General features: G+C 36.9%; 1 protein-coding gene across 1 annotated transcript; it reads right to left on the reverse strand.

Moving 5' to 3' along the window:
• Positions 1-12495: 12495 nt before the first annotated feature.
• Positions 12496-15542, reverse strand: LOC120196757 (E3 ubiquitin-protein ligase SINA-like 10). Its single transcript, XM_039198483.1, has 2 exons — positions 15138-15542; positions 12496-13298 (listed from the first exon to the last, which is right to left on the reverse strand). Exons 1-2 carry the CDS (start codon positions 15480-15482, stop codon positions 12609-12611), a joined length of 1035 nt encoding a protein of 344 aa, XP_039054414.1. The 5' UTR covers positions 15483-15542; the 3' UTR covers positions 12496-12608.
• Positions 15543-26006: the final 10464 nt, after the last annotated feature.

Here is a 26006-nt window from a genome sequence, read left to right on the forward strand (position 1 = left end):
CTCATTTGGCTTGAGTATGGAGAGAGATGGTGAAAGCAAAGTTTCTTGCACCACATTTCGATACATCAAGGAGTGGAGATGGTAACCACTGTTGTTACCACAATGAAGAAGGGCATGAGGTACAAGATTGCCCAGAGTTTAAAGCTTTGACTCAGCTCATGATGGATAGAAAGGTGCTGGAATTCTAAAAATAAGTTCGAGACTCTACGGAAATGGTTATTTGTGCTATTGGAGAATCATCTGAAACGAATATGGTAGGGGTCGTCCTTTGGTAATTACCCCTACAATGAAGATATTAGAGAAAACAAGCAAATGTGGTGATCACAGTACACCGACCTTTTCCTACAAGGACAGCAAGCAAGTGCCTTGGAAGTATGAATGCCAAGTAAGCACCCTGAAGAAGGATGACAACATATTAGGGCATGTCGTGGGGAAGTGCTACTCCCAAGAGGCTAAGTCCCCCCAGAGACCACTTGAACTCTTTAAAAGGGATGTCCTAACAATGAACGAGCCAATAAAAGAGAGGAATAAGCTATAGAGTTTCTGAAATTTTTAAAGCACAACGAGTACAACATTGTAGAGCAATTACATAGCTTGTCGACACGTATTTCAATATTGGAACTACTGCTGAGCTCAGAGGCACACATGGAGGCACTTTTAAAGGTCCTAAATCAGATATTTATGCCACAAGACATAACGGTCAACAAGATCGATCGACTGGTTAAAAATATTCAAGATGATAATCTCATCTTATATTCTGACGATGAGATTTTTGTCTGGAGGAAGAGGTCGAGCTAAGGCATTACACATCACCACTCATTGTAAGGGGTACGCCTTACCGAGTGTGTTAATTGACAATGATTCAGCCCTTAATGTTATTCCTTTGGTTACATTGAAAAGGCTGCCAATGGATACCTCCCACAGAGAACATACCAGAGTGTGGTCTGAGCATTTAACGGGACTAAGAGGGAGGTAATTGACAAGATTGAGGTGCCTTTAACCATCGGACCTGCCACTTACAATATTGAATTTTTCGTAATGGACATCATGCCTTCCTACAAATGCCTTTTGGGAAGGCCTTGGATCCATCAAGCGGGTACAGTACCATCTACGTTGCACTAGAAAGTCAAGTTTATCATTGACGGGGCTCTGGTAATTATTAATACTGAAGAAGATATCATGACGAGTGTGACCACTGATGCCCCATACATAGAAGTAGATTATGAAGTGGTAGAATGTTCGTTCCGCTCCTTAGAGTTTGTGAATGCCACATTTGTGGCTGAAGGAGGAAATATTTCTAAACCCCGACTCTCTGAGTGCACTAAAATAGAGATCAAGCATACGTTGGGAAGAGGTGCCAAGGTATGAAGAGGATTTGGGAATATGTTGCAAGGAAGAATCAACCCCGTCCTTACTATAACAAAGTTAGATCAGTTTGGGTTTGGTTTTCAGCCCAGTCAACAGTATAAAAGGAAGGAAATTCAGAAAAAGTCGAGAAAGAATATTGGCCAGATTAAATGGGAATGAATTTCAATGGGTACCATGGTATTCCCATATCTTTGCAACACATTTAAATCATATGGCTATGTGTTTGAGACCACCTCACAAGATTGGGAAGCTGCTTTGAAAGACTTGAGTATCAACGCCATAATCACAGAGAATGCTAAAGATGTGGATAGATCTGGAATACACCCACTGTCACCCGGGTTTGTGCTTAGCAACTAGTCGGCGGAAGAACTACATGTGATTTTCAAATTTCTTTTAGAGTAATATTCAAACTATCTCTCTATTCGCCTATACCCGGGGCAATAGGTGATCTTTTATAAGGGTGAATAAATATTTTTTTTAAAATTCAATAAAATATGCAGTTTCTTTCATGAGAAACATTTTTTATTCATTCCATCTTCTTTTTTCCTTCATTTAGTACTTTGTTTCAATCTCTTTTGAATTTAATTTTTGGTCATTCCATGTGGGATATTTTTCTCTCAGTCATACACATTTTCTTTCTTCTTTAGGTCCCAAGAAAATGATAATGCAGACATTGATGATCCTAACCTAGAGGTGGATTTAGAATTGTCCAATTGTCTCGGAGAAATCAACAAATGTGACAATGAAGAAGTGCAACTTACCTTCAGAATTATTAAGGATGGTAGAAAGAGAAGACAAGAAAATATTGTCACATGAAGAGAAAATCGAAGTCTTGAATCTGGGCACGGAAGAGGAAAGAAAGAAAGTCAAAATTGGCACAATTCTCTCAGCCGAAGAAACACAAAACTTGATATTCTTACTTCAAGAATACATAGATTGTTAGCATGGTCGTATTAAGATATTTCGAGGCTAGATACATATATGATAGTCCACAAACAACCTATCAAACCAAAATGTAAACCTTGAAACAAAAGCTAAGGAGAATGAGACTTGAAATGCTCCTTAAGATCAAAGAAGATGTCAAAAAATAGTTCATTGCTAGCTTCCTTCAAGTGGCCAAGTATCTGGAATGGGTGGCTAGCATAGTGTCGGTTCCAAAGAAAGACTGGAAAGTATACATGTGTGTCGACTACCTAGATATTAACAAGGCAAGTCCCAAAGATAACTTTCCTCTACCGCACATAGACACTTTGGTGGATAATGCTGTCGGGAATGCTTTCTTCTCGTTCATGGACGGACTCTTAGGATATAACCAGATTAATATGCATCTTGAGGACATGGAAAAGAACACATTCGTCACAATATGGAGAACTTTCTGCTACAAGGTGATGGCCTTCGGATTAAAGAATGCTGGGGCAACATATCAAAGAGCTATGGTGACCTTGTTTTATAATATGATACACAAAAAAATTGAGGTTTATGTCGATGACATGATTGTCAAGACACAAACCAAAAATGGATATGTCGAGAATCTGAGAAAACTCTTTCAAAGATTAAGAAAGTTTCAGCTAAGATTGAACCCCAACAAGTGTACCTTCGGGTAATATCTGGAAAGTTGTTAGGCTTCATGGTCAGCAGGAAAGACATCGAAGTCGATCCAAATAAAGTCAAAGCCATCCAAAATTTACCTCCCCATAAATATAGAAAGAGGTTCGAGGTTTCCTGGGCATGTTAAACTACATAGCGCGGTTCATATCTCAACTGACTAACAAATCCGACCCAATCTTTCGCCTTCTTCGAAAAAACAACTCTGGAACATGGGATGAGGATTGCCATATTGCACTTGAGAAAATAAAAGAGTACTTATCTCGTTCTTCTATCTTAATGTCCCCCATCCTGGGCAAACCTCTGTTCTTATATTTATCCATATTCGAGAATAAAATAGGGTATGTCCTGGGTCAACATGATGAATCCAAGATGAAAGAAAAGAGTCATTTACTACCTAAGCAAGAAATTCACTAATTGTGAGGTCAAATATCCTCCCATCGAAAAGGTTTGTTATGCTTTAGTCTGGGTTATGTGTAGACTCAGACAATACATGTTGTACCACACCACTTGGTTGATTTCCAAGTTAGACCCACTGAAGTATATGATGGGTGTACCTGCTCTCTCTGGAAGGTTAGCCCGATGGTAGATGCTGTTATTCAAATTTGACATCGAGTACGTGAGCCAAAAAGCTATAAATGGAAGTGTCATATAGGATTTCTTGGCAAGCAGAACTGCTGAAAATTACGAGCCGCTGGACTTCGACTTCCCAGAAGAAGACTTAATGGCCATATCCTTAGAAGAGACAAGTACTTCCACATGCGATTCTTGGAAAATGCATTTTGATGGCACATCAAATGCATTAGGACATGGCATTGGGACAATACTGGTCTCCCCTGAATGAAGTCGTTGCCCATTCACTAGCATACTGAATTTTGATTACACCAACAACATGGCAGAGTATGAGGCTTGCGTTTTGGGGATTAGAGCTGCTATTGGACAAAATATAAAGGCCTTACGGGCATATGGATTCAATCTTAGTGATTTATTAGCTCCGTGGAGAATGGGAGATGAAGGATGTAAAACTGTTGGTATACTGAATGTTAATACTAAATCTACTCGAAGAGTTTGATGAAGTCACTTTTCATTATGTGCCTAGAGAAGAAAATCAAATGGCTGATGCTTTAGCTACCTTGGTAGCCGCATTCAAGGCTTGTGGGGAGTCTGATATAATGCCAATTGATATGTAATCGTATGAGTACCCGACTCATTGTTACCAAATCGAGGAAGTAAAAGACACTAAGCCCTGGTACCACGACATTCTGTGATACATAAAAAATTGAAGTTATCCAGAGGAAGCCAGCGAAACTGATAAAAGAACTATTAGAAGGATGGCACTGGATATATTCTTGATGGAGAGGTCTTATACAAGAAAATCCATGATCAGATCCTATGAGATGTGTTGATGCAGAAGAGGCAAAGATAATATTAGAAGAGGTATATGACGAAGTTTGCGGAGCACATATGAATGGACATATGATGTCGAGGCAAATTATTAGATGCATATATTTCTGGTCCACATTATAAAGTGACTGCATCAAATATGCTAGAAGATGTCATAAATGTCAAATTTATGGGGATATAATAAATATTCCACCTCAACCTCTTCATGTGATGACAATACCATGGTCCTTCTCTATGTGGGGCTTGGATGATATCGGGCAAATTCATCGATTCATTCCTGTGGCAATCAACTATTTCACTAAATGGGTATAGGTTGTATCATATGCCAGTATCACTCAGTCTATTATTTTTAAGTTCTTGAAAAAAGAGATCATATGTCGGTATGGTTTACCTGAAAGAATCATTACCGACAAAGACAGGAACCTGAACAATAAGATGATGGATACTGCTTGTGAACAGTTTAACATAAAACATCATAACTCTACCACTTATAGACGGAAGATGAATAAAGTAGTAGAAGTAACAAACAAAAACATCAAAGAATAGTGGAGAAAATGATTGAGACAAACAAGGATTGGCACGATAAATTACCTTTTTCTTTGTTTACTTACCGAACCTCGGTACGAACTTCGACTGGGGCAACCCGTTTTTATTAGCATATGGGATGGAAACAGTGCTACCCATTGAGGTAGAAATTCTATCATTCCAGGTTTTGTTAGAAGTTAAACTAGATGACGCAGAATGAGTACAAACTCAATATGATCAATTGAATATAATAGAGCAAAAGAGGTTGAAAGCCATTCATCGTGGTTAACTCTATTAGAAATGAATGATTCGGGCACATAATAAAAAGGTACGCCCAAGAGTATTCCACGAAGGAAATCTTGTGCTAAAGAGGATTTGGCCAATTCAAAGAGATTCCAAAGGAAAATGGATGCCAAATTGGGAGGGACCTTATATCGTGAAAAAGGTCTTCTCTAGAGGAGCACTTGTTCTGAATGAAATGGACGGGTCGGAACTACCTAATCCTGTTAATTCGAACGCAGTAAAAAAATATTTCACTTAGGATGAAAACCCGAAAGGGCGCCTTAAATTGAAAAAAGAAAAAAAAAAGAAAAAAATGTGGGTACAAGATGAAAACCGCAAATGGATTTTTGAAACCAAATATGGGTCCAAGTTGAAAACCCAAAAGGACAATTTGGATAATGGTTCAGGAAAGGTCTCGGATCAAGACAGTAAAGCGTCACGACATCCAAATCTTCTACAGACTTAACGATTCAGAGAAATGTTGCACTCTCCCAAACATTATCACATTTTCGAAGTTCCCTTGACAAAGGTTGTACTCAAAGTCATCTAACGGTGTACCAGTTCAAAAGCGCCCGCATTATTGATCTAAGGCATCTACTTATATTTCTTTTATGTATTGACTTTCCAGAATGTTTGTCATATACTCTTTGTTCCTTTTTCTTTATAAATAAATATGGGCATTTCTTTAAGTCAATTTCTTATAAGCATCTTGGGTTGAATTTAAACCTAATGATTTATTCACTTTTGAAATGATAATTGCGTATTACTGTACAAAGATTTTTTTAGAGGTACAGATATTCGGAGGTCGATCAAGGCTTATGAACCATACTTGAGATGGTTGAAAGGTATTTCTCAAATCAAGAATAAAAACAACATTTTGTACATCGGATTCAAGCATGTTGAAGAATCCAAGATCAAGATCAGAAATTCAAGATTCCAGAATCAAGAGTCATCAAGACTGACAACTAGAGATTGAGATTTCTCTCCAAACCCTAAAATATATTTTACATATACATTTTAGGAACACATAAGATCATTGCATTCATAGCATCGCATATTTGCATAATTTTGCAGATTATTGCTAGAGTCAGTTTCAACTTCATAGTGAAGGATATTGAACTCAAAGCGATTCAATTTACAAGATTGAATTTCAACTTCACAACGAATGATATCCAACTCAAAAGCTCAACTTCACAATGAAGGAGCCACCCACGATTTCAACTTCACGAAGAAAGATATAATGCCCAATTGATTGACTTAGTGTCACAACAAATGAGTCATCTGCAATAACAGGGTGTTATCTCTCAGCCTAGTACATCATAACTCAAGGTGAAAGTTATCTATCAACGAGAACTTTCGAGTTCAATTCCATTAGGCTCGAGGACGTATTTACTGCAAGGTAGCAGTAATGAACTACCTTCCGGTCAAATTTTCATACCAAGGTCTTTAAACCGAGAAGAATACCAAGGTTGAGTAAGATTGGCAACAAGAAAACACTTTCCGATTCAAATTTCGAATTATTATTTCAATTTCACAATGAATGATATCATTGTTCAAAGACAACTCCTGAGTCATCCACAGTATAGCTCAACAACAGGAAGTCATCCTCCTATTTTTTCGAATCTCGATTCCACAAGCGGAGGGTAGTTGATAAAAATTCAACGGCAACCTTAAGTTTAATTTCAAGCTCAGAAATCAACCATTCTCACAGAAGCAGACTGCCCATATGCACCAAACGAAAAATTGTGCCTCTGTCTTTGCCCTATTTTCGTTACACGATAATGGGCAAATAGGGGCAGTTGTAGTCACTCATTTTCGTCCGGGGTTCTATTTAATATAATATATATATATATATATATAATTTTTTAAAATATATATATAGTTTTTGAAAACATTTTGAAAACATGTATATATATAGTTTTTGAAACATATATAATATAGTTTTTGAAAACATTTTGAAAATATATATAATATATAGTTTTTGAAAACATTTTTGAAAATATATATAATATATAGTTTTTGAAAATATTTTGAAAATATATATAATATATAGTTTTTGAAAACATTTTGAAAATATATAATATATAGTTTTGAAAACTTTTTGAAAACCTATATATAATATAGTTTTTGAAAACACTTTTAAAAATATATATTATAGTTTCTTGAAAATATTTAAATTATATATTATAGTATAGTATTATATTATATTATATATATTATATTGGTTTACTATTTATTATTATTATTTATTATTATTATATTTTATTTATTATCTTTTTATTTTTTTAATTTTTATTTTATTTTTTGTGTAATTTGGTCCAAAAGGGAGTCCAAGTTTAAGTCCAATGAGGGCATGAAGGAGCCCAACCTGGTGGCTGGCCCCCAACAAATCGACCCAGCTAAGCAGACAAAGGCCCAAGTTCGCCTAACCCACGTGTTTAGAGTTTTCCTTTTGGCACCTACGTCGCGTCACCAGATCTGTTGGATCAGAACCAATCCAATAGTTTATATATGCGAGATCTTAGGGTTTTACCCTTTTAGATATCAGCGCCGCAGCACTAGATCCATTGGATCTGAACCAATCCAACGATTCATATGGACCAGATGTTAGGGTTTCAGTGATGTACGTTCAGGGGGAACTGTCGGTCAGCCTGAGGACTCTTGGAGAGTACTCATTTTAGCAACAACAACATCCCGAATATTTCGAGACCACCATGTAAATCAAAATAGAATCATAACTTAGTCAAAATAGGACTCTAAACTAACCGAAAAACATGGATCTTCTAAGGCTATGAATGCATGTAAGTGTAAAACAAAACACAAGTTAGATCGGAGCAAGGAAAGCACTTGTAATCTCGAGCAAAAACATCAATAAAAAAAGGTATTATTTTTACCTTTCTCGGTTTGATTCTGGAGGTTTTGGTTTCGGTTTTGGGTCTTTTGTGGATTATTCTTTCTTTTTTGGCTCGAAAAAACCCCTCATGAAGCATAAAGCCGATGAACGGAGGAGGGGCATATGAAAGATCTTTTTGTAGATCTAGTCATCCTCGAGGTTGTTTTATAAAAATGGAGGAGATTTTTGAAGAGAAGAGACCAAAAATTTTTGAAAAGTGTAATTTTTTGGGGTTTAACCGTTGATGAACAGTGATCGACGTCGTTCTATGACGGCCGTCGAGGTAGAACACGATCGAATTCTGGGTCTCTATGAAGCCCGTCCAGATTGTTCTTCGAGCCTGAATAATATTATAGAGAATTTGGGGGGAGGGTTTTTGATCGATTTGAAGAGGGGATGAGGAAATGAAACCAGTTTGTGAATTTTAGGCCTTATATATGACCCGGTGACCTAATTTAAGGCTATCCAAGCTTCTTAAAGTATGGAGAAGTTGGTAGCCTTGTTGTTTCCCGATCTATGAGAGACACCAAATTCTACACTTAAATCAAAAAGTAATCTTCACAATATAAGAAGAATTGATTAAGTAACTTGATAATTAAGAAGGAAATGGAAATTGAAAGAAATGAAATGGATAGAAATTAGCAAATATGTTGTGGAAGTGTTAATGATTTGTCCTTCAAATGTAAAGGATTTGACCTCCAATGGTGATAATGGATGCTTTCCTTGTTGAAGATTGAAAGATGGTTTTATAGTGATGGAATGGTGATGGTAGTGAAGATGTTGTAGGCGTGAAGTAATGGAAGATGGTGGTGGATATATAGTATCTTATAAGACTAAGAATGAACCAATGTTATAGATGAGAAAAGACCTGATTTTTATAAGTCGTTATAAGGGATGGTAGCAAGGACTTGAACCCACTAGTTATAGGAACTCGAAGTATCTATGGAAGAGGTTGACGCCACAAACTTTAGAAGCTTGCTTAATCGATATAGTTTTAAAAAGAACTTGAAGAGAGATAATCTCATAAAGATTTATTATCAAAAGGGTTGAGTTTACAAATGAATGTCAAAGCCTATTTATAGGCTTGCAAAGATTTGGCCGAATAGATACATGACTTTCGGCAAAATACATTACTTAAAATGAAAATAAATGATGCTTTGATGAAGGGAGATGTCCTTGGCCGAATGGTTCCCTTGTTGGTTCATCTTGGCGCCAACTTGAAGTAACACCTTGCTTTGAACGAATATAGAGAAGCCCCTTCAGTTTGGCGCCCATTTCATCTACACGCATGGCACATGGGTGGGCTGGTCATGAGGCACTCACATGGGTATTATAGAATGCTTAAGGTATGGACTCGTCCATGGCATGAAGATAACAACAAGTTAAGCATGACTTGGCATCCAATATGTGTCTAGGTGACATGGCATACAATGGACAACAACTTATTATGAAAGGTCACATTTGTGTAAGGCCACCTTTCATCATTTGAGCTACTTCCCATGTGTATGAGCTGAAGATGTGCTGGCCATGGATGAAGTACATGAAGATGAGTCTTTGGTCAGCTCCTTGTGAAAATGCACTTCTTGGAATGGCAACTCTTCACGAAAAGGTACAAATCCACACAAAAATTGACATGGACCATATTTGAAGTGCTATGTGTGGTGGTGATGATGGTGCAACTCTCCAGCTGAAATAAGACCTCTAGCTAGCTCAAAAGTCCAGCTCAAGTCAGCTATAAGCTCGGGGGTCAACTGGCAACTTTTCACCATTTGTTCTTCATGATCTCTCGAGTAATCCAATGTAAGTTTTCCTAGCCCCTTTTCCTTAGTTAAGCTCAAATTTAGCTCCCAAGTTGTTGTATACATTGATTCCTACAAAAAAAAATTATATTAAAATATAACTTAAGTGCTTATAATGTAAAGATGTGATGCATATAACATATATATTAAGTATGCTTCATTTAATGATGAATATAAGATAAGCTATATATATTATGAAATATACATCATATAATATAATGTTTAAAGCATAGATTAATATATATGTAATATGGTGTAGCTTTGTGAATTGTAAACTAAGGAAAAGACAAATAAAAGGGATTGAGAAGACTCCCTCATGCCACCATGGTGAGGAAGTTAAGAAGAGAAGAAGTAGGATGGTCCATATCACATCATGGCCCATTTTGAGACCCCCAGGGTCCGCGTGTTTTGCCGTGGATATGGTCTAATTACAGTTTCGGTCCCCCTAAAATCATGCGTATTTAATTTGTTCTACTACTACGTTTTATTTTTTTGTCACACCCTTTATTTTTATTTTTTACAATTCAATCCTTTCCTTATTTATTAAATGTTTTCATTTGATTATTTTTAAAAAAGATCACTACATTTGATTTTGAGCCGACATTTTTTTGTTCTATTTTTGTTTTTATTGTTTCTTTCATTGTTATTTTTATTTAATTAATTTTTAATTTGTATTTGTTTGTATTTAACCTTGCAATTGACATTTTATTTTTATTGTAATTTAATCAACTTTTTCTTAACCTCGTCTTTTTCATCATTTCGTGTTTTAATATGTACGATCCTTTCTTTTATTTGGCATTGAATTGTTCTATTTATTTTTGGTATTTTGTTCTATTAATTTTATGTTCATTTATTTTTCAGCATGTATGTACCTATGTATCTCTTTTCCTTTCTTTATTTAAAATATTATAATTAATTTTTGTTAATTCTTCCTTTTGATTCATTCAATATGTTATTTTTGCAATCTAACATCTTTTGACCTTTTTAGGGGTACTTTAAATCGATTAAAGGTAAGTAATTTGAATCGAATTTTTATTTTCTATTTAACTTTCAATTTTCTTAATTAAGACAACTGGAAATTAAATTAGTACTGAAAGGGCAGTACAAGGATGCTAATCCTTTCTTGACTGTAACCGACTCTCAAGCCTGACATATTTTTGGTAAGACGCAGATCATGTAAGAAAACAAATCGAAGTGTCCAATCAACCTTATTTTTGTTCTTAAAATAAATGATCGGTGGTGACTCTAACTCACTTATTTAAGTCGAAGCCCAATTTCGGGCCCACCCGAAGGACAGTTGCAACAACTATAATATTAAAACTAGTCAATTTAGATCATATAAAGACCCCACATGGAAAATGTTAAAATCCAACTAAAAAACTCGAACAAAAAATAGATGCAAACAAATCTGATGGTATCAACAAACAAACCACAAAAGGAAAAGCTATTGAAAGACTACTAAGAATCCCAAATTAGAGACAAGTGTCATGAGAAACTATCCACGAACGTAAAATCAGAGACAAACGTCGTGAGAAACTATCCACGAACGTAAAATCGTGTATCCAAATTCAATTCGAGGAACCATAACAAGGAAGATCAACACGATTACAAATAAACGCCATCTTGATCAGTCGTAATGTTATCAAATCCAACCCTAAAAATACATAAAAAAAAGAACGACCAAACATCCGAAAAAATAAAAAACGTTTGACAAAGATAGAGAAAAAAGTCTCACAAATGTAGAATTATTCTTTTTAAAAAACTAAAAAAGAAACAAAGGGAGAAGAGAACCAACGGTCGGCTACCATCATCAAAATCAGTGCCGCTGTCGCCTAAACAAAATCAAAAAAGAAAAAGTTAATTTGATCTATAGAAATTGGTACAAACTTTTATATAAATATTTTTTAAATAGACTGTGCTGATTATAAGTTAGTATTAGTTCATAATATTTATTTACAATATTTTTTTAATTATTGTCAATGCACTCATAGCATATACAACTGCTCAAATTAAGTTATTGAGGCTACTCGATAACTTAAACAACTCATTAGATCTATATATATTTAATGCACTTATGTTATAGAAATTTATATATCATCAATCATATCGTTAAACTAAATATATTATTTAAAGGATATCATATGATCGATTATAATACAGAGACACAATCAATAAATTAAATATACACTATTTTTCAAATAATAAATAACTATAAAAAATCCTATGTTGGCTGCTAATTTTCCCCTTTCCTGGATGTTGGAAGTGTTTAAATAAATAATCTATTGAAAATGGAGTTTAAGCTTTCAAACCAAGACTGGAGTTTAAGCTTTCAAACCAAGACTGGAGTTTAAGCTTTCAAACCAAGACTGGAGTTTATCTAAAAAGAAGAAGGGTAGGCACTGTGTTTTGTTCTTTTTTATCATTTGTTACAATCGATGCCGTTTTCGGCTGATTTTCTTCAATAATCTTGATTGGACACGAAGGAAATGAGATTGTAAGATCGAGATGGTTTATACTTTTAGGTTTTACGGAAGGACTGGAGTTGTTTGAAATTGCCTGTGAAACTGGAATTACTTGGTCCTCCTAACACCTAACCTCTTTCTGGTTCAGGTTATTTGATATTCATGAATCAATCTTCGTTATGAAATTCATACATATATAAACCTTGCATGGCTTAAATAACAATCGCTACAACTGGAGTTCATTAGTTTATGCACCAAGAGTTACAAGAACTATGCACCGCTAGGCCTCTGATGGCAGGAAATCCGATCGGAACACCACACCCGGAGGTCCATCTTGATCTGCCGGAAACTACTAGAGAATCGACTTGGAACCAGGAGAAACCCTAATGACTGTGGGTTATTGACCCGTTTCGGAGTGCTCTTTGTGAAGGATTGTAACCTAAGAGTACTTGCATCAGCATGAGATTTCACAATTAATTCATAGAAGAAACCTCTCTCGGTTAAGGGTCCAATCCGGCTCAATGTGATTACATTCCCCAAAGTCTCAACCTTATTGTGGAGAATGAATAAAGAACCGTCACTCTCCTCTCGAAGAATAAGTGACTTTTCAGAAACTCCAAAGGTGATGGGTGTTAAACGATCATAAAGGAAACATGTTGCAGAATACTTGTGTACATTACCAAAGTGTGCACTTAAATCCTCTGATGAACCCTCAAAGTAGCACTTGGGAAGGGGGCATGAACATGCCACAAATGGACATGCCTTTTCATGTTTCTGCTTCAGGCTATAACTGAATGCTTCTTTGCACCCGTACTTTGTGTTTTGGCATGACACTTTGACAGATTCCAAAACCTTCTCAATCGCCCTGCAGCGACTATAGCCAATCGGAGTCGAACAGGATGGACATCTATTTCTTATTTTGATGCAACAAGTAGAGCAAGCTATATGCCCATTCTCACACTGAATTGCCAATCAAACACATAACAATTTATCAGGATGCATTTAATATATGAACAAATCAATAAAAAATGGCAAAAATATGGAAAATCATTTGATATTTCAGTCAAACAATACCCTTTCATCGGACAATGCCAAATCCATCGACCAAAACACCCTCAAGTTCAAAAGGATAAAAATACTACAAAATTTACATAAGAAGCCATAAAAAATGCTTTTGTAGACATCAAAGATTTGCCCGTAAAGGGTTCATCACAAGAAGCTAAGATTAAGCATTATAAACCCATGTTTTTTTCTCTTTATTCTCACAAATTCTGGTCAGAACAGGTCTAAATATATCATGAAAACATTTTAAAGTGGTTTTGAAGTCAACTTGTACATATCCAATTATGAACAACATTGTAAAACTCACAAACAGCTTCCCCATCTACGTATACTAACGCTTGTGTGTCTGTGTCAAATACATATATGTGTCTAACACAGGTATGTTCAATCTTTTCTGAGTTTTCCCATGTATATGGAGAGTCCTTTGAGGGTCCTATCCCCATAGCCATATCCGAAAATATGGATGCTTAAAGAAAAATGAAGTTGGAACAACAAAGCTCCCCATCATCTTAAGAGGTTAGAATCTCAAACGACTCATCCTCCCTCATCATCTTAAGTGGTTAGAATATGGGTGCTCAAAGAAAAATTAAGTTGGAACAACAAAGCTCCCCATCATTTTAAGAGGCTAGAATCTCAAACGGTTCAATCTTTTCTTAGTTTTCCCATGTATATGACCGCATGTTCTATTATTGGCAACACTTCTAAAAAAGCACTCCCGAGGACTGGTTAAAGAGAGACAGGAATGACCTATTCTTCCAATATTGCTTATACCTGACTATTTGTAATAACTTGAAAATTTTGGCCCTAGAGATGCAACTAAGATTTCACCAATAGAAAAAAGGTTACCAGCCTACTAAACCTCACTATATTGCACTAACTCTTCATTTTTTCTTTAAGTCGCCCTGTCCGATATATATTCAACATGAGCATATGGATACGACCCTCAAAAGACCCTTCAAGTACATAAAAAACCTTGCAATGCATTTTGAAATAGCAATATAGATTTAACACAGAACAACGATTTCACTTATTTCCCCTTACAAATTCGCATAGGGAACAAGAAATATTTGAATTCCACATAATTCTCATGATCTATCAACTAACTAACCGTCCTCTGCCACTGAAGCTAACAATCAGTTTCTTCAACATCTATATAGTTCCTTTTAGCAGACTCAAACTTCGATTCTAGTATTCAATTATTGAATTTAAGCAAATTTGCTAAATGAACAAACCTTATCTTCACCCAAAAAAAGTATAAAATCCACAATACCAACTAATAAACTGAAGTCTAGAACTAAGCAATTTCTCTCCAATCATATCCCCCAAGTCAGTATTCAAAGTTTTGCATGAAAAACTAGTGTTGAAGGATTCATCTCATATAAATTTATAGAACAAACAATTTGAAAAGAGAAACACCAACAGAAAATGAAGAGAATAAGAAATATAATTCGAAAACATAGATAAATTTGAAAAGCTCTCCCTAACAAACAAAAATCTATCAGCAAAAATCAAACTTTTAGAAGCATTTCACCAATAACAATAAAGAAAACCCAGTTGCATATTAAAGGGGAAACACTGGAATCTGAAACCTTTTTCACCCAAAAATTAAAACCCACCCTAAAACCCAATCCTTTCACCATAAAACAAAGAAATTAACCAGATATTTTAATGTTTTTCACCAAAGAATAGGAAACCCATACCCCAAACCACCAAATTGTCGAAAATTAAATGACCAACCTGAAAAACAGGGATACTCAAGGCCTCGTAGCAGATAGAACAATCAAGAACTTCAGGGTCAGCTAACGTAATTGAAATAGATCCATCTTGAGCAGTCTGAGAGCTCATTTCTCCTTGCTCAGCTCCAGTCTCCTCCAATTGTTCTTCTCCTTCAGATTCTTCTGCTCCTTCGGATGCTTCTTCTTCTCTTTCGGATGCTTCCTCCCCTCCCGATTCTTCGTCTTCTTCGGATTCTTCTTGTCCTGAGCCTCCGATATCAAAAACACGCTCAGCCATCTGACGCTTAGGGACTCGATTGCTTGGCCCTTCTCCGTCTTCTTCGATCCCCACGGAGAACTTTACCATTCTCTTCTACTTCCCTTTTGCCCTATACGTCTTTTATTTTACGTTTATGACTCGTTTCCTTTTTCTTTTGAAAAAAAAATATTTTTAAGGTAAATTATATAAATAGTCCCCAAACCTTTAGGAATATTACATTTTGGTCACTCAACTTTTGAAACTTGCAATGCAGGAATTGAATTTTGAGAAAATCGCCTCAGTGACCAAAAAAAAGTTATAATATACGATTTTAACCAACTTTTTTTGGATTTGCCAAAATGACCAACAAATTCGCAACGCGAAATAAAAATCGCAACGCGATCCCCAGAATCGCAAATCAGTTTCCAAAATCGCAACGCGATTCTTGAAAATCGCGATGCGATAGTACATATTCGCATTGCGATTTTCCATAATCGCAACGCGAATATGAAAATCGCAACGCGAACACATAAATCGCAACGCGTATCCGTAAATCGCAACGTGTATCCGTAAATCGCAACGCGTATGGGTAAATCGCAATGCGTATCCGTATATCGCAACGCGTATCCGTAAATCGCAACGCGTATCCGTAAACCGCAACGTGTATCCGTAAATCGCAACGCGTATCCGTAAATCGCAATGCGTATCCGTAAATCGCAACGCGTATCCGTAAATCGCAACGATAATCCGTAAATCGCAACGCGTATCCGTAAATCGCAACGATAATCCGTAAATCGCAACGAGAATCTGTAAATCGCAACGATAATCCGTAAATCGCAACGAGAATCTGTAAATCACAACACTGAAATTTTGGGTATATAACACTGAAATCATAAACTAAATCCCTAAATCGCAACTCATTCCATCTCCATCTATCACTCTCTCCGGCGACATCCGTTCCTATATCCAACGACATCCTTCCCAATCCGGCAACAGGTTTTAGTTTCGCAGCTCGTCTGTTTAGTAAATTAATTTACAACCATGAAATCATCTAATGTTGATCATGTTTGGATAGATTTGTGTTTTGGAGGGTCATGGGATAATGTTCATGGTGTTTTACAATATATGCCTTTACCCATGAATCTTCAACTAAAATTGTCTTTACAAAAGTTAACTTATGAAACTCTAATGCTACGTGTTTCAAATAAATTGAATTTAGAGCCCCTAAGTGGATTTAGGCTATCTTATCAGAGAAATGGTAAAGTTTATTTGTTAACCGACAATGAAGATGTTGAACGATTCATTGCTTACATTAGTGTTTCACAAGATGATGTTACAATGTATGTTGTTGAACCTAGAAGTAGTATTGTTGGGTCAGTAGCGGGTAGTAATCAACTAAGTTTTTCTCAAAACCCACAACCTTTCTCTAATCCAAATCCCAATCAACTTTCAGCACCAAATTCCGGTTTTCGTATTGACCAGTTAGACGATGATGAGCCAACAGAAAAAATTGTGAGTACTAGTCAGTATTCGAAATTTGGTCTTGGTCAATATCCGGACTTTGATATTGGTCAATAAACGGATTTTGATGATGTTTCAGAAGAAGACAGACCATGCGTGTAATGATATTGATATTGGTCAATACCCGAATTTTGATGATGAAACAGCCGTTGCCGAAGAATGTAATGTTGATGATAATGAGGAGGAAGTTACGACTGTGAATGAACATGTTGAACATCCATTCTGTAATTCATATAATCCTGAAGAAGAAAAAGAAGAAGAAAAAGTCCCCGAAGAAAGAAAATGCCACGGGCGTATAACTGGAATATGCCAGAATTACTTCAGATACCGGAAGAAGAGTTGATAAAGAAGCAGTTGATTGTTACACAAAAGTTATTCGTATCAAGAAAGATGATTGTTTTGATACAAAGGAAGACTTGAAGATAGCTTTATATACGAAATGTGTGGAAGATGGCTATCAACTAAAAGTTAACAAATCAAGCAAAGATCGTTTCGAACAAGGTGTATGATTGACAAAAACTGTACGTGGCGTATGATTGCAAAGAGAATAAAAGATTGCAAAATGTTTCAAGTTAGGACTTTTATTGATAAACATACATGTTCAAGAACCCAAGTTTTTCCTCACCATAGACAGGCAAACAAAAAGGTGTTGGGTGGTTTTCTGGCTGAGTTAATGTTTTTGAATGGCAGGGTATATCGGGGACATGAAATTATGACTGACATGAATGCTCGGTTCAAGATTAGTATATTATATTCTCAAGCTTGGAGAGCCAAATGTTATGCCTTGGAATTGTTGAGGGGGTCGCCAGAAGCATCGTTTGCCCAACTGCCGGCTTATTGTCACAATTTAAAGCTGAAAAATCCTGGGTCGGTAACTCATATCAAAACAGATAGAGATGGACGCTTTGAGTTGCTGTTTATCGCCATTGGTGCTACGGTTAGTAAATCAATATAATTTTGTTGACTCATTTTTGTTAGTTACATGCATTTCACATTTAAATGATTATATTTCTTGTGTATATTATTTTGTAGATTCGTTCGTTTATTACTTGCATGCGCCCAGTTATTATAGTTGACGGAGCACATTTGAAAGGTCGATACCTTGGAGTAAACTTATTAGCAGTAGCCATGGATGCTAACAATGGGATATTGCCAATAGCTTACGGGGTTGGCAAATCTGAAACCTCTGATTCATGGACATGGTTTATGGGGCATCTTAGGGATTGCATAGGTCCTATTAGCAATCTGACAATTATATCCGATAGGGCAAACTCAATTGACAACGCTGTTAGAAGGTGTTTCCCAGATGCTTTTCATGGACTTTGTGGTGTTCATTTGTATAGAAATCTAAAATCAAGGTCTGCTGGTATAAAAAAGCACAAATGGACATACTGGAAGGCTGTAAAAGCTTATCGGGAAGTGGATTTCAATAAGCATATAAATTGTTTAAGACGTGTTTTGCCTCATTGTGCTCAAACACTAGAAGATGTCGGGTTTGAAAGATGGTCAAGAGTACATCAACTTGGAGCAAGATATGGTTTCATGACGTCTAATAGTGCAGAATCAATCAACGCTCTAAGTCGTCATTCCCGGAAATTACCCATTACTATGTTAATGGAGTTTTTTCGAGCCTCTATTCAACAGTGGTACTACAAGAAAAGAAACCATGCAGGTATTATTTCTTTGAATTCGTAACTTATCATATTTATATATTTTACTAAGTATTGTTTATTTAAATTTGAAATGACCATCCAGCTCAGTTGGTAGAGCACAAGGTTCTAAACCTTGAGGTCGTGGGATCAAGTCCCACGGAGGGCATTTCATAATTTGGAGGTCTCCTACGGAAGCTGCTCTCAACCTGGTGTTGGGGGCAGCCTACTATCTTACCTCCCCCTTACCCCATACATATGGGAAAAAAGGGACAGCCATTTTATTGTTTATTTAAATTTACAGGAACATTGGAACATCGTGTTACACCATGGACTGAAAAAAAGATAACGAAACGTGTTGTGAAGTCAACGTCATGGAGAGTTGAACCATGTTCAAACACTTTGTTTCAAGTACTGGATAATAACTTAAATGGGCTAGTCGATCTAAATGCAAAGACGTGTAGTTGTATGAAATGGCAAACATCTGGTTATCCGTGTGGCCATGTTATAAAAGTTGCTCTTCATTTAAACCAAGATGATTCAAGCGCATACGCTATGGATTGCTACACTACAGAAGTTTATCGACAGACTTATGCCGAGATTGTCTACCCTATTCCACATCCTTCTGAGTGGGACATACCAGATGACTTACAAACAGTTTTGCCACAGCCATGGACAGAAGGCTACCTGGCCGACCAAAAAGTCACGATCGTATACCGTCTAAGGGTGAAGAGAAGAAGAGATCGACATGTAGTCGGTGCAAGGAAAGTGGTCATACAAGGTTGACATGTGGATCACCAGTGCCATCAAAATCATCTTTTCCTCTACCAAAATATGGATCCTCATCAAAATCCAAAGCTCATATGGTGTCAAGCAAAAGGCAATCATCTTTAAAATCCCAATCACGATTGGCTTCACCTTTTGAGACTGTTAACTTAGGTGATTTTTAAATGCAAACGTTGTATTATGTGGATTTTATGTGTGAACTTTTAACATTTTCAGTTGAATTAATGACTCAGGCCAACCATTTTGACTTAACCAACTCTTGTTATTCAGTTGTTATCACTATTAGGCATGCATTTGACTATCGCAACACGGAAAATACAATCGCAACGCGAAATGAAAATCCCAACATGAAAATCGCAATGCGGAAATGAAAATCGCAACGAGAGAATCGCAATGCGAAATGAAATCGCAATGCGAAATGAAAATCGCAACGAGAGAATCGCAATGCGAAATGAAAATCGCAATGCGAAATGAAAATCGCAACGACAGAATCGCAATGCGAAATTAAATCGCAATGCGAAATGAAAATCGCAATGCGAAATGAAAATCGCAATGCGAAATGAAAATCGCAACGAAAGAATCGCAATGCGAAATGAAAATCGCAATGCGAAATGAAAATCGCAACGAGATAATCGCAATGCGAAATTATAAACGCATTGCGATTTTCATTTCCGCATTGCGATTTTCATTTCGCATTGCGATTCTCTCGTTGCGATTTTCATTTCGCATTGCGATTTTCATTTCGCATTGCGATAGTCATTTTGCCTTCAACATAATGCAGATTGAAATCAACAAAATCAACCATTACATTTCAATCAATTAAACAAGCACAAATAAGAATTATGTTCGCATCAATTACACAAATCAACTTTTACAAATCATCTTTTACAAATCAATTAAACAATCAAAAAATAAGCAATAATTCTTATTTCCGATCATCTACTATTGAATCAACTTTTACAAATCAATTAAACAATCAAAAAACAATCAATTAAACTATTGAATCAACTTTTGCAGCTCGACATCATTTTCACGCAGTTCACTTCTGAGATTAACCTGCAGAAACCAAACATTTGTTCAAACAACACTTTCTACACATCTAAAACCTACAAACAGCAAATTATTGAATTCTAGTTACTTAACCAAACATTTTCAAACCAAAAGTATATAAACTTACCAATTGTTTATGGACATTTTTATAACGCGGATGCAGGTAGGCAGCGTCTCGTATATATCGATTTAGCCATATAATGCCGAAACCACAAGCCTACTGCAGCTTTATCTCTATCGGTGGGAGGTAGATACTTGATGCTTCCCGTCGTCAAACGCTCCAACGCCAAGCATACGAGAGGACCACAATCTCCTCTGGCTCCGCTCGTTTGTTGTGGCGCGGTCTCGTCTCTAATAGCTGTAATATTGAGCTTCTTTGGCTTCTTGTTTCCAGAACGAGTCCAATAATTGATCGCATCCAAGAATTTAGCCAAATGAGAGCTCCATCCCTTAATAACATCTCTTAAATCAGCCAATGATATGTAATTTATCATGCTGTCATACACTATTGTCTTAAGGGATGGGAGCTGAAGCTCGACGAGAATCCAATGTTTACGTTCCAAAACAGGGATAAACACCTGCAATCATAAGTAATAATTCATTCATTTGCGCACTTATTTCATAAAACCTTTAAACTCAATCTAAATAAATACTAACCTTATCGACCTCCCACCATGCAGGATAAAGTTTAGCTTGTCCATTGCCCAAATCAAATGATTCATCTCGTGCATTCTTCAAGTGAACGGCGTGAAAAGACGTCGGCATTATTGTATATCGTATATTTTATTTTTCTTAAGTTTTCTTATTATTAGAAGACGTGTCACCCACGCATCGATATGCTGTTTTACAAAAAAAGACATATATTAGTGACTTACATAAATTTAAAAAAAAATTAATCAAATTGAAATATAAGAAAAATATAAGACTTACCCCCCCATCGAAATAGCCATTGTCTTCGACCCCTAATAATACGCCCCACCAAGGCCGTTCAAGCAACAAAAAGATATCATCGGTGAGCTTGCATATGTCAGTGAAACACCCCTTGCTCTGCTCATGTAGATAAAAATCAACTGCGGTCTTAGCCCAAAGGGTGTTATCCAAAATTGTGTCCGGTAGTTGTTCCCTCTCCTCTTCAGATACCGGTATGGTACTGGCCGGTAACTCATACGAGAGCCAACTTGAATCCATCATGTCCGGCACGTCAGAGGGTTTCTCAAGAAGCCTACATATGACGCCATGTGAATCGGGCTCTTGAATGGTGGGAGGGACCTCTTCAATGATGACAGTGGCCTCTTGAACGGTGGGAGGGGACTCTCGAGGAATGATATGGGGGCCTCTTCAACGATAGGAGTGGACTCTTGAGGGATGACAGGCGAGTCGGGCTTCTTCTTGCGGTGTCTTCGCACTATTGGGGTGTACGGAGACTTAATAGCACGTGCACGCTGTCTGATGCGTGAACTCCGTCGTGCAAGCATAACCCGACGTAAAGCATCCACTCTATCGGGCCGCTAAATAATTAAATACAAAAATCAGTAAATAAACAGACATGATATTTAAACAGTGAAAACAAAGACAAATATGTTTCAAACTTGCATTGTATTCACCCAAGTCATTATTCTATCATAGTTCACAAAATGCATCAGATAACAAAGAAAATATGTTTCAAACTAATACCCTGAAGTTAGTATTTGTCTTTGTTTTGTCTATTGGTTGAAGTAATGCAATCCATTCAAGTTTCAATTTGCAGAAGAAGAAATAGTTTACTTTCGCAACACGAAACTTAAAATCGCAACGCGAAACCAAAATCGCAACGCGAAATTAAAATCGCAACGACAGAATCGCAATGCGAAATGAAAATCGCAACGAAAGAATCGCAACGCGAAATGAAAATCGCAATGCGATTTTGGTTTCGCGTTGCGATCTTGTCGTTGCGATTTTGGTTTCGCGTTGCGATTCTGTCGTTGCGATTTTCATTTCGCGTTGCGATTTTGGTTTCGCGTTGCGATTTTAAGTTTCGTGTTGCGAAAGTAAACTATTTCTTCTTCTGCAATTGAAACTTGAATGGATAAATTTACTTTCAACCAAAAGACAAAACAAAGACAAATACTATTTCACAGTGTTAAAGAATACACAGTTTAGCAGAATTGGCAGCAACCGAACAAATTTACTTTCAACCAAAAGACAAAACAAAGACAAATACTATTTCACAGTGTTAAAGATACACAGTTTAGCAGAATTGGCAGCAACCGAACAAATTTACTTTCAACCAAAAGACAAAACAAAGACAAATACTATTTCACAGTGTTAAAGAATACACAGTTTAGCAGAATTGGCAGCAACCGAACAAATTTACTTTCAACCAAAAGACAAAACAAAGACAAATATATTTCACAGTGTTAAAGAATACACAGTTTAGCAGAATTGGCAGCAACCGAACAAATTACTTTCAACCAAAAGACAAAACAAAGACAAATATATTTCACAGTGTTAAAGAATACACAGTTTAGCAGAATTGGCAGCAACCGAACAAATTTACTTTCAACCAAAAGACAAAACAAAGACAAATACTATTTCACAGTGTTAAAGAATACACAGTTTAGCAGAATTGGCAGCAACCGAATAAATTTACTAAGCAATCTAAGTGAAATGGCTAATCTAAGTGAAATTACGAGTAAATTTATCATTAAGTTAAATATGGAAAATCTTAAACTTACCTCGTTGCGTAGAGTATGAACCTCATTCTGCAACGATACTATCATCTCACGTAGAGCGGCAACCTCACCACGTAAAGTTGACACCTCCACACGCCATGCACCATCGTTATCGCGTAGAGTACCGATCTCCTCACGCAAGGCATTGACCTCATCACGTAACTCCCTTGACTCATCCCGTTGAGGTGGAGGTGGAGAACAGGGAGATAGGAGTCGTGGCATCTTTGCCGGTCGCCTATCATGAGGTGATGGTGGAGAAGAGGCTCGATGATGTGACGGGATAGGTGATGGCTCTCGTTCTAGAGGTGTATAGTCGGGTCGATCGGGTGATGGCTCTAGGTGAGGTGATGGCTCTCGAATTGGAGGAAGTGGATGCTGCTCATCATCCGTGCCATCAAAAAAATTCTGACTAGCTTGCCACCAATCAGTGGCAAGCTCTTCCTCCGTGGGTGTCAGTCTTTGTAATGGAATGTTGGCCTCCTAAAATATAAAAACTCAAACAAAGTTAAACGTCTACTATTAATAACTTGTTTATATTATATGAAAGTATGTGTGTTAACTTACATTATTTATTGTGGCATATGGTATTAAGTCTTCCCAATCCAACAGAGTTTTCCTCTTCCAGGAAATAGCCCTGGGAATATCATTTGACGTTTTTATTGCATATGTACGCATGCTGGGGAAAGCCTCGAATATCCAAATCTACAAACAATATAATAACAAAATTAGTAATTGTTAAATAATTAATTATAATTTTAGAAACATTATATAGAAATTCTTACCTTAAAGGCCCAAACAAAGCCTGACAAAGTGTATTTGGACCCATCGCCCCGCAAACTTTTGCGGTCATCAAAGGCAGACGACAACTTAGTCCAGGTAGCTTTCCATATATACGAACCCCACGGAAACAGATTCCATGCATTCAGGTCCTCTACCAATATTATTAGCTCCCGATGAATAGGTTGTCTGGCCTCTCTGCCTAAAAAGCCGGCATACACAAGTAGTAGAAGGCATACTCGGACAACATCGACGTCTTCCATCCGAGTGAAACCAGCTTTCTTATTAAATAATTTCTTCAGGTCGTCGACATGTAGGTTCGGCTTCTCCATTGACTCATCCGGAAAAACCCGGGATAACCATGATGGGCGGGCGATATGACGAGTGTACCGGCCTACATCATCGTGTCCGAATCGTAGACCAGTGATTAAGCAGAACTCCTTCCGCCCAAAGCAAGTATACGCTGGTGGAAAATGAAACCATATCTCTTCCTCACCACGTTGTATACTGTCGGGTAGATTTGATGTCATGGTCTGAAGCCACAAATGGGTCAAATTAGCATCTACACCCGGATGCTGTACTCTCAGCCATGGCCCGAAGCAGGTTTCCTCAAACAATTGTCTTTGAGCAGGTGAAAGCTTCTTTGCAATTGTAGTGGCCAGGCTGACTTTATTTCTCAAGGTCAATTGAGCCGAAAAAAATTTCTACAAAAACAATAAACATACCAAGTTAGATATACCAAAAACTACACTGTGAAGATATACCAAAAACAATAAACATAAAAAGTAGTAGTTATTCTTGAAACTAAAATTTGCAACACTGTTTTGTCTTTTGGTTGAAATGAAAATCGCAACGAGAGAATCGCAACGCGAGATGACAATCGCAACGCGAGATGGTTTCGCGTTGCGATTCTCTCGTTGCGATTTTCATTTCGCGTTGCGATTCTCTCGTTGCGACAGTCATTCTCTCGTTGCGATTTTCATTTATCTCGTTGCGACTCTTCTGCAAATTGAAACTTGAATGGATTGCATTACTTCAACCAAAAGACAGAACAAAGACAAAGACAAATACTAACTTGAAAATCGCAACGAGAGAATAGCAACGCGAAATGAAAATCGCAACGACAGAATCGTAACGCGAAATGAAATCTAAGTGAAATGGTTAATCTATTATTGAAATGACCAGTAAACTTATCATCAGTTTCAATATGAAAAACCTACAATAATGCAAACATTTCAAAATAAAAATAATTAAAAAAACTAACCCTCGGAGGTTGATTTTCCATTTCTGAATATTGTGAGGGATTTCTGACCGTGAATGGTTGTGAGGGATTTCGCCGGAGATGGGGACGGAAATCTTCGGAGATGGGGACGGATTTCTTCGCCGTAGAGAGTGAGAGATGGAGATGGGACTGAGTTGTGATTTTAGGTTTTAGGTTATGAGTTGCGATTACGGGATTTTGTCTTAATATTCTTTTTGTAATTTGAAAATAAAATACGCGTAGCGATTATAATGGCGCTTTAAATATCGCGTTGCGATTTACGGATACGCGTTGCGATTTTATGTATTATCGTTGCGATTTACGGATACGCGTTGCGATATACGGATACGCATTGCGATTTACCCATACGCGTTGCGATTTACGGATACACGTTGCGATTTACGGATACGCGTTGCGATTTATGTGTTCGCGTTGCGATTTTCATATTCGCGTTGCGATTATGGAAAATCGCAATGCGAATTTCTACTATCGCATCGCGATTTTCAAGAATCGCGTTGCGATTTTGGAAACTGATTTGCGATTCTGGAAACTGATTTGTGATTCTGGGGATCGCGTTGCGATTTTTATTTCGCGTTGCGATTTTGTTGGTCATTTTGGCAAATCCAAAAAAAGTTGGTTAAAATCGTATATTATAACTTTTTTTTGGTCACTGAGACGATTTTCTCTTGAATTTTTAATTCATTTTCATTTTTGTCTCTGTCGTTACCTACCGTTAGTTGTTGCTGATGTGGCAGTTAACTCTGTTAACTCTCTGACGTGGCACCAGCAGCTTCTTCTTCTTCTCTTCTTCTTTTTCTTCCGACTTAAGCCAAATAAAACCTAGAAATAAAAAAATAAAATTTCTTCTTCTTCCAAC

The sequence above is a fragment of the Hibiscus syriacus genome, unplaced genomic scaffold (genome assembly GCF_006381635.1).
Source record: "Hibiscus syriacus cultivar Baekdansim isolate YM2019G1 unplaced genomic scaffold, ASM638163v2 tig00117034_pilon, whole genome shotgun sequence".
NCBI classification, from domain to species: domain Eukaryota; kingdom Viridiplantae; phylum Streptophyta; class Magnoliopsida; order Malvales; family Malvaceae; genus Hibiscus; species Hibiscus syriacus.

What these genes read in the sequence shown, in the direction of transcription:
- LOC120196757 (XM_039198483.1), bottom strand. Translation starts at nt 15,482, where the DNA reads ATGGTAAAGTTCTCCGTGGGGATCGAAGAAGACGGAGAAGGGCCAAGC. An exon ending in TGAGTATCCCTGTTTTTCAG is followed by an intron (nt 13,299 to 15,137) that starts GTTGGTCATTTA and finishes TTGGCAATTCAG; the next exon opens with TGTGAGAATGGGCATATAGC.